The 15,041-nt window shown below is 41.8% G+C and overlaps 3 protein-coding genes and 1 long non-coding RNA gene across 6 annotated transcripts; all 4 read left to right on the top strand.

The window, feature by feature from the left end:
• Nucleotides 2,107-2,977, top strand: LOC110432023. Of its 2 annotated transcripts, XR_002449477.1 has the most exons (4): nt 2,107-2,222; nt 2,350-2,382; nt 2,504-2,692; nt 2,778-2,977. It is a non-coding gene; the product is annotated as an uncharacterized LOC110432023 (long non-coding RNA). The 2 variants fall into 2 exon arrangements; XR_002449476.1 differs by having other exon boundaries at nt 2,107-2,382.
• On the top strand, nt 3,146-4,595 carry LOC8063195 (F-box protein At5g07610). Its single transcript, XM_002467597.2, has 2 exons — nt 3,146-3,150; nt 3,279-4,595. The coding sequence occupies exons 1-2, from the start codon at nt 3,146-3,148 to the stop codon at nt 4,402-4,404; spliced, it is 1,131 nt and encodes a 376-aa protein (XP_002467642.2). The 3' UTR covers nt 4,405-4,595.
• LOC8063194 (F-box protein At5g07610) lies at nt 6,369-8,264 on the top strand. 2 transcript variants are annotated; one of them, XM_002467596.2, is made up of 2 exons: nt 6,369-6,567; nt 6,984-8,264. In XM_002467596.2, exons 1-2 carry the CDS (start codon nt 6,377-6,379, stop codon nt 8,104-8,106), a joined length of 1,314 nt encoding a protein of 437 aa, XP_002467641.2. In that variant the 5' UTR covers nt 6,369-6,376; the 3' UTR covers nt 8,107-8,264. The 2 variants fall into 2 exon arrangements, with proteins under 2 accessions (XP_002467641.2, XP_021317801.1); XM_021462126.1 differs by having other exon boundaries at nt 6,445-6,567; nt 6,962-8,264.
• LOC8063193 (pectinesterase inhibitor 10) lies at nt 12,777-13,906 on the top strand. The gene has a single exon (XM_002467595.2). The coding sequence runs from the start codon at nt 13,075-13,077 to the stop codon at nt 13,753-13,755; it is 681 nt and encodes a 226-aa protein (XP_002467640.1). The 5' UTR covers nt 12,777-13,074; the 3' UTR covers nt 13,756-13,906.

The raw sequence follows: 15,041 nt of genomic DNA, 5'->3' as shown, positions 1-15,041 counted from the left end.
TTTCATTTTATAATAACAACAATTAATAAAATCTTATAATATTTTAGAAAAATTTTAAATCCATATTTAATTTAGTGTTTTTCTAATAACAATAAAAAATTAAAATTTTGGAGTGTTATATAATCTCTACTTTCTTCTCTGCTCGGGGCAAGCGAGGTCGTTATTCAATCCGGGAAGGCAAGGACAATTTTCAATCTCTACTTTCTTTTTCTTCCGTGCGGGGTAGGTGGGGATACCGCGATTCGACGCTTGCTCGACGTTCAGACGCTAGCACCCAAGTCGGACGTCCGGGCGCTAGCACTTCCATTCATAGATTCCTAATTTCCATGTACGCATACCTTCGTGGCCTCCTACGGCTTAGCGGAAGGATAGTGGGCCGCTGCAACCCAAGCAATTTTTTTATTATTCCTTATCTATATTGTATATCTATACTATTTCTTTTCTTTTCCTAATATATAATTGTGAAAATTTCAGTCTGCCCATATTTTGTCGGCCAATCTTCTCCGGAATCTTCTCCGAAATCGGTCCGTTCGTCCGCTGCTTCAACGATAGAAGAAGAAAAAGAGAATAGAAGCTTTTTTAGGTTTCCAATGCAAAATCTCCTATACACATTAGAGCACGTTGAGAATAAGAAAAGTATAGGAGATTAAGTGCAAATTATTTGTCCTATTAGTTTTTTTTCTTTTATTCTTTAAATCGGTTGAAAATTGATAAATGCGTAGTAATTTATAGAAAAATCTAAAAATTACAAAACAAATTTTGTTCAGCTCCACATATGTAGATTCATGCAGTAAACAAAAAATATCACAAATTTTAGTATATTTTTTTGCTGGAGATGCTTGCTTATGCTTTTTAGTGTAAAATTGAAATTGTAGTTATCTTGCTCCAATTATTATAAAAATTTTATGGTAGCCTATTTAATGTGATGCTTGATTTGTGGTAAAAGTTTTAGCACCATTCCTGCATATCTCAATGATTTACTAATTTACCTAGATTTATGCTTGCTAAATAGTTTACAATCAATTTAAGTATGTAAAAATAAAAAAGGATGCTTACACTACCTTTGCACGATGTGTTGTTATGTCATATGAACACTTCATAAGCCTATGTGTTCATAATCTACATATATTTAACTGATATATCATATTTTATAGGAATTCTTAAATAAAAAATAAAGCTAGCAACAAACTTCTCATGTTTTAATATAATATAATAAGGTATATTAAGAGGTAATATTAGAGTAAGATAAGGTTTGTCTAATTTTTTTATTATTAAATAAATATATCTCCAAGCTATATATTATTGTAGCGCCATGTAGAACTGCTGACATGCTGATCGTTGGAGAGCAATTCAGATGGTTTTAAAAGTTGGATGAGGTAAAAAAATCGGTTTCGGTTTTCTGATCCAAATTTTGAAAACCGATTTTAGTAGTGATTTGGTTTCCAATTCAGCGAAAGTTGGTAAGGTCAAATGGGCTTTTCCCTAAAAAAAATTGTTCAATTAGCACAGAACTGGGCCATACGGGAACCATAAGCCCAAGCCCGTGTAACCCAAGAAGGCCCAAGTCCAGTTATCTTCTTCTCTAGCCTAGGTGAGAGAAACCTCACCAACCAGGCAACCACACACTCTGCCTGTTCCGACCGCGCCGCCGCTTCGGTGCTAGCCATAGCCGCGGCCATTGCCGGCGGCGTTCTGCCGGATCCAAAGGCAAGGATAATTCCCTCGCACTTCGCTAGTCGATCGCAATTGAATTATTCCCCTCCTTATTGATCCGATTATCATGTTCGCCAACTGCATCCCTGCAGGTGCTCCTGGTCCAATTTTTTACAATTTGGCCTTTTTTTTGAAAAAAGTTCACAATTGGACCCCTGGAAAACTTAAATGCAGAAATGGACCTAGGGGGTCGGCGCCATGCATCATGGCGCCGAGGTTCCACGTCTCGGCGCCATGAATCACGGCGCCGAGGCCCCTGGCTGCCTTCTGACGTGAATCCGACGTGGCAGGGAGCTCGGCGCCACAGATCACGGCGCCGAGCTCGGCGCCACAGATCACGGCGCCGAGCTCCCTGCTACAAATCGGCCGACGCCCTTCGCTACCCGTGGACGCAGTTCATATTTTCATCTCCCCTCTCGGCTCTTTCTCTCCAAAAACCGAGCACGAATTTGGATTCAATATTTGGACCATCAAAAGTTTGATTTGTTCCATAGATCTTGAAGAGCCAGGTATACTCTTTCACATATTAGTTTTTGACTCATTGATTTGACCTATATTACACGTATGTTGTAGACTTAGATAAACCATTTATAGTTTTTTGAATGGATGATTAATATTTTTCTTATGCAATCGTAGAATGCCACGTCGTGGAAAAAGTAGCAAACCAAGGTAACCTTTCGACATGTTTCGATAAATTTCATTCGTTATTATTTATCATTTGGTAAATTGTAGTTTTCGGTTCAATCGTTATTTGCTATGACTTCTTAGAATTGAATTATTTGAACTGTAGCTATGGCCGGACGACCGGTAGTCCGTACATCCACAAGCCGCTTCCTAGCGGTGTTCCAGTACCTATGTGCTTTTGTAGTGATCCTTGCAAGGTAGAAATTTCGGAAGACGAGGAAACCGGCAGAGGTATTGGATGTGTTCGAATTTTGCCTGGGAGCCTACGCCAAAACAACGCCGCAGTAACTTTATTGTAAGTTATTTTTTCTATTGTGCACTTATTAATTTGTGTCCTACGAAGCATGATTTAAATTTTTGAACAAATATATTTGTTGCAGACCCCTCCACCATTGTGTGATTTTGAGCAGTGGATCGACACTGAGGTTAAGGAGTCCGACAAGCGGCTTCTACAAGGCCTAAAGGAGTGGGATGCAGAGCGTGCAGAGATATTAGAGAAGAGACGTAGAGAGGAGGCTCAAAAGAGGGAGCACAAGGAAGAGGAGGAAAGAAGACGTGTTGCTGCGGCTCGGGAGGAGAGGAGAAAAGAAGACGTGTTGCTGCGGCAAACATAGATTCTGACGTGTTGCTGCGGCCGAGATCTGTGGCGCCGAGCTCGGCGCCGTGATCTGTGGCGCCGAGTTTTTTTTTTTCCAATGCCACGTCAGAATCTATGTTTGCCGCATCCAGGACCTCGGCGCCGTGATCCATGGCGTCGAGACGTGATACCTCGGCGCCATGATGCATGGCGCCGACCCCCTGGGTCCATTTCTGCACTTGAGTTTTCCAGAGATCCAATTGTGAATTTTTTTCAAAAAAAGGGCCAAATTGTAAAAAACAAGGTGCTTGGAGGAGCCGCCCGAGAAGAGGTACCCGTTGGCCAACCTCACCGACGAGCTTCTGGTAGAGATCCTCCGCCGCCTCCCTATACGCTCTCTCTGCCGCTTCAAGTGCGTATCCCGGTCATGGCGCGACCTCATCTCCGACCGCGGCCACCGCAAGAAGCTACCCCACACCCTGGTCGGATTCTTCTACAAGAGCCTCAACGGCGAGCGTTCCCCATGCTTGGCTCACCACTTCACCAATGTCACCGGGAAAGGCATGCCCTTCATCTACCCCTCCTTCTCCTTCTTGCCCGTCTGCAGCAGTGACGTCATCCCCTTGGACTGCTGCAATGGCCTCCTCCTCTGCCGATGTTTTCAGCCCGGTCCTCATGACAGCGACGGTAATAGGCCGTTCCATTATGCCGTGTGCAATCCTGCCAGCGAGAGGTGGGTGATGTTGCCTGATGGCAGCTGGGCTAGTGGCGAGGTTCGCACTGCCCGTCTGGGCTTTGATCCGGCTGCCTCCTCGCATTTTCATGTGGTGGAGTATGTGGAAGACGAGTATGAGTATATCACAGGGGTGGATATTTACTCATCCAAAACTGGATCATGGAGTTCCAGTGAAAGTGAATGGAGTGATAATGCTATGCTTTGTGATGGTTCAAGAAGTGTCTTTCTCAATGGCATTATGCACTCACTCGTGTTAAGGAATGAAATTGTGGCAGTGGATATGGAGGGAAAGAGATGGAGGACAATTCCTAGACCACCCAGTGACGAATTTGGCTTCATCCGTCAAGCTCATGGTCATCTGCTTTACTTTGATATGGATCAGAATGAAGCTAACAAACTGTCAGTCTGGATTCTTGAAGATTACAGTACAGACAAATGGACAGTGAAGTATAAAATTAGCACCCTTGGTCTGTTTGGAGGGAAGAAGCTGCGATTTGATTTTGACTATCAAGTGATTGCAGTTCATCCAGAATGTAATTTGGTTTTCTTTGTTTACGGGTGGGACAATACATTGATGGCTTATGAAATGGACCGCAGGGAAGTGCGTGTCATCCGTAATCTTGGACATGACTCCAATGGTCCCTATCTTCCATATGTCCCTTTCTTCTCAGATTCATTAGCTGAAGAGCACTAGAACTGCATCAAGCAGTATCGTCTCTAGCAATCATTCAGTTAGTTGAGTAGACCTTATGTTTAAAGTCTGAAGTTTCTTTGTACTTGTAACCTGTCTCGTTGGACACATGCCCCTTTGTGTTGTTTTTATTAGACCAATGCTGTTTAATTATTGGGGTAGATAAACTGCCTCCATGAATGGTTAACCTTATTATTTCAGTTTAAACCAGTTATATTCCGTGTTTTCTATTGTTTTTATCCCCGGATGCTTGTTAAGCTCAGTGTGCAGATGTTGAACACAGACTGTTCTGATAACTCGAAATATAGCTGAATCACTTTATTAGCCTGTATGTGTCACTTTTGCAGGTAATTTTTCTGATTCTTGCTTGATGCCTTCATCCTTAGTCAGTTTCAACTTTGAGGTTTACCATTGATTTGATTTCTGAATGTTTAGCATTCTTGACACTTTGATATTGAAGCTTTCCCTTGTGAATGCCAGATGAAACTCGCATAGCATGCGACTGTAATTTATGTTGGTACTGATATTCATAAGTGTTTTTGAGTATCCTACATGAATTGAAAATTGTAGTTACTATATACTCCAGCCCTCGGTCAGCTACCTTCCCTCGAGTATTTATCAGTCAGCACAAAACACCCTGCCCAGGTTCAAAAGTCACCATGCATTGTAAGATTCAAGTCCCCAGATATATGCTAGTGATATGGTTCTTAGTCCGCGAGACAATGACTTCAATGATTTGCACATTCTTTTTTTTTATTAAGACGTCTGACTTCATTCTTTTATGTAAGAACAGTATACTATTTTGTTAAACAAAAGACAGGAGAACTGCCTCTTGTATTAAGGCCTTGTTTAGTTCCAAAAATTTTTTGCAAAATAGGAATAGTAGCACTTTTGTTTGTATTTGACAAATATTGTCGGATCATGGACTAACTAGGCTCAAAAGATTCGTCTCGCAAATTATAGGTAAACTGTGTAATTAGTTATTTCTTTTATCTATGTTTAGTGCTCCATGCATGTGCCGTAAAATTCGATGTGATGAGGAATTTGAAAAAATTTGCAAAATATTTTGGGAACTAAACAAGGCCTAATTAGACAGAAAGCCTAGACATGTGCATAATAGTGATAATATTATTTGTTGATCATTCATCTCATGTCAATATGTGAAAACGGTGATGCCTACTTGTGCTAATAGTCCTTGAAAAAAGTGTTTTTTTTTGGTGGAGGCAGTATGAAGTATCTGAATAAAATTGCATGAAAGTTTGACAGTGGTGACCTACTATATACTGCATTTTTGTATTTCTAATATCATAGTTTTGATTTCAAGCACTGTCCTGCCTGTCTTTAGTATCGAAAAACATACTTACCGGATTCTATTTGCATGCTAGTAGTGATTTTACTGGAATGATAACCGCATTCATCTAGAAGACTACCGTAAGAAGTTTCATGTCATGATGTCAACTTCCTTACTTTATTTTCTTTATTTGGTAAATTTATTTAAGGCTGTTTAGTTGGTGATTTTTTTTTGCAAGTACTATTGTAGCACTTTCGTTTGTATTTGACAATTATTGTCTAATTATAGACTAATTAGACTCAAAAGATTCGTCTCTCAAACTACAGGCAAACTATACAATTAGTTATTTTTAATGCTCCCTGCATATGCCAAGATTCGATGTGACGTGAAATCTTGAAAAAGTTTATAAAAAATTTAGGAAATAAACAACCCCTTAAAAAACTCTTTTATCAAACATTTAGAGAGATTTTTTCCTTTTTGCTAAAAAATAAAATCTGGAGTTGTTTTACAAAACTCTTAGAGATGCTCTTACTCTGCAATATGTTTTTTTTTCTTGGGTGTCTTTTTTTTTTGTGTTCACAACTGTAACGTGAGTACATAATGATCTTTGTCTGTAAAAAAAAAAAGAGAGGAAAGAAGCAGAGATGGGCTACCGGCCCATTGCTCTTTCACAGTTCCACTCGAATGTTCTGCAACCCCGTCCAGTTATTATCCACTGGTCTTGGGGGCGTAGGAGCTAGGGCACCAATCCACAACTGCAGCTGCGCCCAATCCTCCATTCCTCCCAGTTCCACTCCCGTGCCATCGCCGCCGCCACGGCAGCGCCTCCGCTTCCATCGCCGCCGGCCGTGCTTCGCCAATCGCCAGATCCAAAGGTAATCACCACGCCAACACACAAACAATCTTGTTCTTCTCACATCTCATCTAGTTTACTAAGGGCCTGTTTAGATTGGGGATTTTGGATGTCACATCGGATATGTCGGAAAGATATCGGAAGAGGTTTTTAGAAACTAATAAAAAAATAAATTACATAGCTCGTCAGGAAACTGCAAGACAAATTTATTAAGCATAATTAATCTATCATTAGCATATGTGGGTTACTGTAGCACTTAAGGCTAATCATGGAGTAACTAGGCTTAAAAGATTCGTCTCGCGATTCTCAACTAAACTGTGTAATTAGTTTATTTTTTTATCTACATTTAATGTTCTATGCATGTATTAAAGATTTGATGAGATAAATGAAAAATTTTTGGGTGGGAAACTAAACAGGGCCTAAGCCTTGCTTCTCCAGAATCCAGATGGAGGCAGCCCCTAAGAAGAGCAACCCGGCGGACAGCCTCACAGTGAATCTCCTTGTCGAGATCCTCCGCCGCCTTCCCGTCCGCTCCTTGTGCCGCTTCAAGTGCGTCTCTCGTTCCTGGTACAGGCTCATCTCCAATCCCCACCACCGCATGCCCCAGACTCTCGCGGGCTTCTTCTACCACAGCTTCAACGGCGAGCGATTTCCTAGGCGGGCGCACCACTTCACCAATGTCACCGGAAAAGGCGTACCTTTCATCTACCCCTCCTTCTCCTTCTTGCCCGTACCCAGTAAGGATGTCGTCCTCAGAGATTCCTGCAACGGCCTCCTCCTCTGTACTTGCTATGAGCCTAGTCCTAATGACGGCAACAATTTCCATTACGTCGTCTGCAATCCGGCGACCAAGAAGTGGCTGATGTTTCCGGGTGGCAATTGGGATGCTGACTGTGTTCGCACTGCTCGCCTGGGATTTGATCCAACAGTTTCTTCGCACTTTCATGTGATCGAATGCGTGGTGGACCCGAGTGATGACTGCGTCATAGGTGTGAAGATATACTCATCCAAAACTGCAACATGGAACTTTAAGGAAAGTCAAAGTAAATGGGGCGATGGTGTTATGCTAGATGATACATCAAGAAGTGTCTTTCTTAACGGTTTCATGCACATGCTTACATACGCTTCTGGGATAATCGTTGTGGATATGGAGGGAAAGATATGGAGAAAAATTCCTATGCGAGGTGCTGATTTAAGTGGTGGCTCCATCCATCAAACTCAGGGTCGCTTGTGCTTGCTTAATGTTGATATTCACAATCCCTCCAATCTTTCAATCTGGATACTTGAAGACCATGGTAGTAATAAATGGACATTGAAACATACTGTCAGCACTATGCGACTGTTTCGACAGAAAAATATTCAGTTTGATGGTCCTGGGGGCTACAACGTAATTGCAGTTCACCCAGAATGCAATTTGATTTTCTTTGTTTATGGGTGGGATCAAACACTGATGGCATATGAAGTGGACCGCAAAGTTCGTGTCATCCGCAAACTTGGACGTGACTGCTCAGGTCCCTATCTTCCGTATGTTCCCTTGTTCTTGGAGCAATTAGCAGAGTAGTAATCATTGTATCTGTGTTTGTTATGGCTATGTCTAGTTCTCACAACAGTTGGTTGAGCAGACTGCTTGAAATATGATGTTGTATCTGTTGGTGTTGGCTTGGACCAATGTACTAATGTTGTTTAATTGTTTGAGGCCATGTTAATGGTCTCTAGGAAGGATGCTGAACTAGTGTGTTATCCTTCTTTTGTTTGACAATGCTTGTTAAGTTCATTGTGTGCCTTTGTTGGGAGTGGCAAGGTGGGGACAACACTGGTTGCTCTTATATCACTCAAAGATAACATAATCAACAGGTGATTCTTTAACTCTTGTTTCATTGTTTTTTTATTTGCAGGTACTCTGAATACCATCATGTTCACTTCCCCAGTTATTTTTTTGTGGGGGAACTGTAGGCATTAGTTTGTTGCAATTTTTCCATTGAATGGCTAGCCAACTTCATGCTACTGTCAATACTGCGTTTCTAGCATGAACTCTTGTCACCTATCAAGTATGTTGAAACTTTGAAACCATTAAAGCAGCCATGTGGTATTTATATTTTTAACTGCTCCATTGATTTTTTTTAAATTGAATTAAACTGCCAAATTTCTCTATCTTTCAAGTTGTAGCCAAATATGTTTGACATTTGAGACAAGTCTAATACCTGCCTTGCTAAAGCTTCCTGCTAATACATTTCCATGCCACGCTTACATCAACATTGGTGTTCTCATGGAAGGAGAGACATCGATACAATTCTTTTGTAGTTTTGATTCTGTGAAATTGCCTATAAACAAAAGAACACCTAAATGCTTACTGTTGTTTTTAGGATTCTCACCCATTTTGTACATGTTATTAGGTGGTGGTTGCACAATCTGATTTGATTTATTTTCTTGTCTCTGTCTCTTTTCAAGGACTTAATTCCCATTTGTCTTATCTTCCATGCTCTCTGGATTGGATGGTGTTTTGAATTGTGGCATCAGGCAGTTTCCCTTAAACTTCAGTTCTTGAAAGGGCCAACATCCCAGCCAGGTCCTTGAGGATCATGAGGCCCATGGTCACTGGCACATAGTGTGACCGTGTGAGCTGAGCACTTGAGGGCTCTTTGACTATGTCATGTGAGTACGCGAATGCGATTCACGCAGAATGTATTTCGACTTGTTTATTTCAGGCTCAAGACAATACTTTAAGGTCGAATGGATTGGTAAGTAGGCATATGATTTGCATGTTTGGGCGTGATTGTGAAAGCCTGTATGTCGTATGCCTGTTAAAGTCATGACTGAACATACTATTCGCTGATTTATCTTGAGAAAAACATTGCTAACTGGCAGAAAAAATTTCGGCTTATAAGATAGAACGGAGTTCACCCTCTCAAACTAAGAGATGGCTGAAATTGGTACATGTGGGGCATAAAATTCACGTTTCTCGTTTCTTTCAAGTAAGTCCCGATGGAGCACAGAATGGCATCTGTCTGATCTCTAGAGAGTGGAGGTCAAGAATGAGCTAGCATAGCAACGCCATCCCATCCCTTGCTGGCTCCGGTTCCTGCGACGCCAGCACAGCATTCTGTCTGTCCGTTTGAACGATCAGCTTCTTGTATCCCCCTTGTCAACCTCTTGGTCTCCAATCAGATCTGCCATCGCTTACTAGTGAGCAGATATGGCCACCCTTTCCTCCCGTTTGGTCTCTGTTTCGACCCCAGCTGCCTCCATGAGATCCCCGTTAGAAATGGAGATCAGCGTGCGCCAGCTCTCAAGAGTGAACACGGAGCGTGCGTGTGTGTTTGAGAAACATGGCTGCAACATCAAATGCTGCAGCCATGGCCGTCAAAAGGGCGCTAGACACGCTGATCTCCCCATTGCACAAGCAGTAGCAGTCATGGCCTGAAGGACATCAGGAAGCTGGAGACTAAGGATACCGAGGACCACTGGAAGTCTGGAACATACACGATGAGGTCAAGGAGTTAAGCAGGTGGCATGTATGCTTTGGTTTCTGAGTAAAATTGTTTGGAAGTTTTTTTTTTGACAACAATTGTTTGGAAGTTTGACAGTGGTGATCCACTATATATTGCTTTTTTTTTTGTATTTGCTAGCAAATATGCTCGTGCGTTGCAACGGATTGTACATTTTGTCGACGGTCATCCCAACAATTTACGTTTCAAGGCTTTTTTTATTTACATAAAAATCATTTTTTATATCTTCTCGCTCCAACAATTTTCTATATCGCGTGCACTCTAATGAGCCATTATTATTTTTTTCTTTTTAGCTAGAGAAAATTCTAGAATAAAAGATGACTATATTTGGATAACCAGATAAAGAAGTTATTGAAGCATATTTTTCATCAAAATCTCTATTTCTAATAATTAGAAAGAATATGTAAATCCATTATTATTTTTTTATGATTCAACATATCGATCATCATTGGATGCGAGTTGTTCTAATTGTTTTGAGCATGGATTTATATATAAATCCAGACGGAAGAAACTATCTACTATCCGATAGTTAGAGGGAGATGGACCAAAATGTTAGACGAAAAATGGACTGAAATTTTATCTCTTTATTATAAGGTATAGATAGATAATATCACAAGTTTTGATTTCATGCATTGTCCTTCCTGTCTTTAGTATCTGAAAACATGCTTATCAGATTATATTTGCATGCAATAGTGATTTTAGTGGAAAGATAACGATATCCATCTAAATGACTACCGTAAGAAGTTTCATGTAATGATGCCAACTTCCTTACTCCTTAGCCTACATCCACTAGACTGGATGGAGCAAAGCGTTCTACTTACTCAGTCTGCTCCTAAGTTGTCCTAAATTAAACTATTTTTAAATCTAATCAGCTTTATAAAAAAAACAGTATCATATATGACATTAAACAGCTATATATATATAGGAAAATATATTTTTACGATACATCTAGTAATATAAATTTACTGTTATAAATACTAGTGTTTTTTCATAAATACGATTAGTTTAGCTTAGAACAATTTTAAAAGTTATTATTTTGAGGCGGGGGAGTATACACGGCAAGCACCTTTTCCCTGTCTTGAGATGAAGCCACCAAGGATATGGAATTGACATGCGGATTTCTTTTTGACTTTTACTAAGAAAGTATATTGTTACTCTTTGCTTGCATATTGTTTTGTATTTGGGCAACATTTACAACTATATACCCCTAACAGTATCAGTGTATCACTAAGAAAATGCTTTGGTTATACTCCTTATGTCCCTAAAAAAAAGTCATTCTCGCTTCTTAAAAAGTCAACAACTTTTAACTTTGACCAAACATATTTAACAAAATATTAATATTTACAGTACATAATTAGTACCATTAGGTAGATTATTAAATATATTTTTATAATAAATTTATCTAAAGATATAAATATTATACATATTTTTTATAAATCTATAGTCAAAGTTGAGAAAATTTGCCCGGATCACTAGTAGCATCCAATTGCCCCCGCTCTATGAGAGATGATGATTGAGGCCTTGTTTAGTTGGCAAAATTTTGGAATTACGGGTTGTAGCACTTTCGTTTGTATTTGACAAATTCTAATTATGGACTAACTAGACTTAAAAGACTTATATCACAAAAATTACAGGTAATTGTGTAATTAATTTTTGTTTTCATCTATATTTAATACTTCATGCATGTGCGCAAGATTCGATGTGATGTGAAATCTAAATTTTTTGGCAAAATTTTTTAAGAACATCTCCAACAGTTTGCTAAAACACTTGCTATCCCACAAATTTTGGCAAATCAATGATAAAAACTCTCTCCAACAGTTTGCTAACATGTTTCCCAAAAATCTAGAGTTGCCATCGTACTGATCCACGCGCAGACTTCTACACGCGCGGACTCAGCGCGCATCTCCTCCCCCGCGCCGTCTCTTTCGTTGCAGCGAGTTCCGTGAAACTTCCTGTGTTGGAAATCGCGACCAGATCAAGCACCTCGCCGCCGAGGCCACGAAGCAGGCCGACCTCCCCGTGCCCTCGATCCCGCCTATCGACGGCGCCGTCGGTTCATGGAATAGATCCCGGCGCGGGCCAACTCGGAGCAGAAGCCACGACTCGGAGGTATTTTCGATCTTGGTAGAATTCTAGGGTATCCTTGGCCGCGACTCCAAGTTCTCTGCTGGAAGCCTAGGTCGTAGACATTGTAGGCGGGCTTCTTCCTTGATCGCTACTGTCATGGCGAGATCAGTTGTGAGTAGGGGCGGATCGGCTGCTAACCTTTGTGAAGATGGCCAGGCGTCACGCACGGAGCTGCTGCTGACGAGATCGCTGGACTTCCTGCGAGCGGCGGCCAGGCGTCACGCACGGAGCCGCGGCGGCGTCGAGACGTCGGAAGAACGCGGCGGAGTCACGCACGTCACGCACGAAGACGACGTCCAGGCGCCACGCACGGGCCACAGATAGATGGGCGTTGGTAGTTGGGGCGTGGGCCTTTTTTTTTAATTTAGCAAGTCTAAATGGCAAACTATTGGAGATAGTCATTTTTTTCACTTGTCAAATCTTTTACCAAATTACCAAAACTTAAAATATGGTAAATAAATTTTAGCAAACTGTTAGAGATGCTCCTGATTTGAACGGGTGGCACGGACAAGCACGAGGTAACATTTTGTCTCTAGCGAAAAACAAATCTGGTTGTTTGTGTATCTTCTCTAATCCCTAGCGAAAAACAAATCTGATTATGTGGGGCATGCGCGGGGGCCGCTAATCTGCCAGGATGTTACCAATCCGATTGTATTGGTCATTGGCCCTCTCGTCTGGTCGGTGTAGAGTGTACTGGCAGCCACAAAGCCTCTATCTCCGTGTCCAATCTTGTTCGTCTGTATTTGTACTCGTACCAGTATTTGCAGCATCTCAGCATCTGAATCGTACTCCTACAGTCCTATAATCAATCCCTCGCTGCTCGTCCTAGCAGCAGAAACGTTCACAAGCCAAAGAAGCAACAGCCCAAAAAGAGACGGCTGACGACGGGCCGAATAATGCCCATCGTTCTCGCGTTCCTCCTCGTCGTGGCTGCAGCATGCCAGCCGGCAGCCTCCGCATCGTCGTCGGCGCCGGCGAGTAGTCTTGCTCTACCAGCACCAGCGCCAGCGCCGGTGCCGGACGCCAGCGGCCACGGAAGCCGCAGAGCGGCGCAGGCGGAGGCGGAGGCGGCGGAGTTCGTGCGCGCCAGCTGCGGGCGCACGCTGTACCCGCGGCTCTGCTACGCGGGGCTGGCCCCGTACGCGGCCTCCGTCCGCTCCAGCCACGCGCGCCTCGCGCTCGCCTCCGCCAACCTCACGCTGGCCGCCCTCGACGCGCTGGCCGCGCGCATACCGTCTCCCTCTCCCGGCTCCGGCTCCGGCTCCGGCGCGCTCAGCGACTGCGCGGACGCCGTGGCGTCGGCGGAGGACCAGGCGGCGCGCGCGGCCGAGCGGCTGGGCGGCGTCGAGCAGGCCGTCGGCGGGCGGCCCGAGCTGCTCTGGCGCGTGGACGACGCGCTCACGTGGCTCAGCGCCGCCATGACCTACGAGGACTCGTGCGCCGACAGCCTCGGCCCCCGCAAGTCCGCGCCGGCTCCGGTGAGGGCCGAGCTCCGCGCAAGGGTGCGCCGCGCCAAGCAGTTTACCAGCATCTCTCTCGCGCTCGTCAACATCCTTGTCAGTAACCCGAGAAGTTAGGCAAACCATGGTCACTTTTTTTATTTTGATAACTTCGTATTCGCATACTACAGTGTAAATTGACAGTCTTGGCTCTGTGTGTTATATTAGTACAATTTACATCTTCTACATGTACGTAATAACCATAATATATAACACTTTTTTTACGAAACTATGTAACTATGTTGGTCTCAGCTAATGCGGAACGTCTTTGTCACTCTCTAAACACGGTAGACATGTGGCCTTGTTTAGTTCCAAATTTTTTTTAGAAAAACGACACTGTAGTATTTTCGTTTTTATTTAACAAACATTGTCCAATCATAGAGTAACTACGCTTAAAAGATTCGTCTCACGATTTACAAACAAACTGTGTAATTAGTTTTTATTTTCATCTATATTTAATGCTCCAGACATGTGCCGCAAGATTCGAGGTGACGGAGAATCTTGAAAAGTTTTGGATTTTTGGGTGAACTAAACAAGGCCATAGTCATACTCTCTCTGCCCCATTAAAAATATCGTTTTTGATTGTTCAGATTTCTTGTTTGACCTGTCTAATTTTTTTATACAAATAGTAAAATAAATAAATCATTTTTAAAGTATTTTTGTTGAAAAAATAAGTCATAACAAAATAAATAATATTATATAAAATTTTCAAATAAGGGAATGGTTAAATAAAAAGTTTGAAAGTCAAAAATGAGATTTTTAGTGAGATGAAGGGAGTATGTCTTTAAAACTATTTCCCCTATATTGCCAATTTTGGACAAACATATGTTTCAGTACAAACCTCAAGGGCAGGGTGCAAACCAAAATGCCTCTGTACATGTGTCACATCTATTACCCCGGGAGAAGGAACACAAGACTGAACATATCTTGATCAGGCAGCGGTTAAGGCCATACAATACTCTTAACACATGCTCCCTATGACCTATTGAAAGTGACGTTTTGGATTCTGTACTATCTTATTTGACATTCATTTTATTAAAAAATTTTTATATAAATATTAATTATTTTGTTACAACTATTCTAATAATAATTTATTTATTAAGACGAATGGTCAAACAAGATATCCAAAAGTTAAAAATGACATTTTCAATGGGACCTAGGGATTATCACTTACGGCGATTTCTTAGCAAACATAGCACATTATAGAGACAATATATATAGTGTATGTCGGGACTCTGGTACTCCAATTATTCACTAGAAGATAAGAGAAATCGTAGCCATCGATTCTTCAAAATAGATAAAAACATTAAATGATTATATTAATTAGAAAATGAAAATAGAAACTATCGGCCATCTCGACTCTA

The sequence above is a fragment of the Sorghum bicolor genome, chromosome 1 (genome assembly GCF_000003195.3).
Source record: "Sorghum bicolor cultivar BTx623 chromosome 1, Sorghum_bicolor_NCBIv3, whole genome shotgun sequence".
Taxonomy (NCBI): Eukaryota; Viridiplantae; Streptophyta; class Magnoliopsida; order Poales; family Poaceae; genus Sorghum; species Sorghum bicolor.
This window is presented reverse-complemented; position numbering and strand designations above follow the sequence as displayed.

Excerpts from the sequence above, each read along its gene's own strand:
- LOC8063193 (XM_002467595.2), top strand. The coding sequence starts at position 13,075 with ATGCCCATCGTTCTCGCGTTCCTCCTCGTCGTGGCTGCAGCATGCCAG.
- LOC8063194 (XM_002467596.2), top strand. The coding sequence starts at position 6,377 with ATGTTCTGCAACCCCGTCCAGTTATTATCCACTGGTCTTGGGGGCGTA. Across the intron at positions 6,568-6,983 it reads GCCAATCGCCAGATCCAAAG|AATCCAGATGGAGGCAGCCC; the intron begins GTAATCACCACG and ends TTGCTTCTCCAG.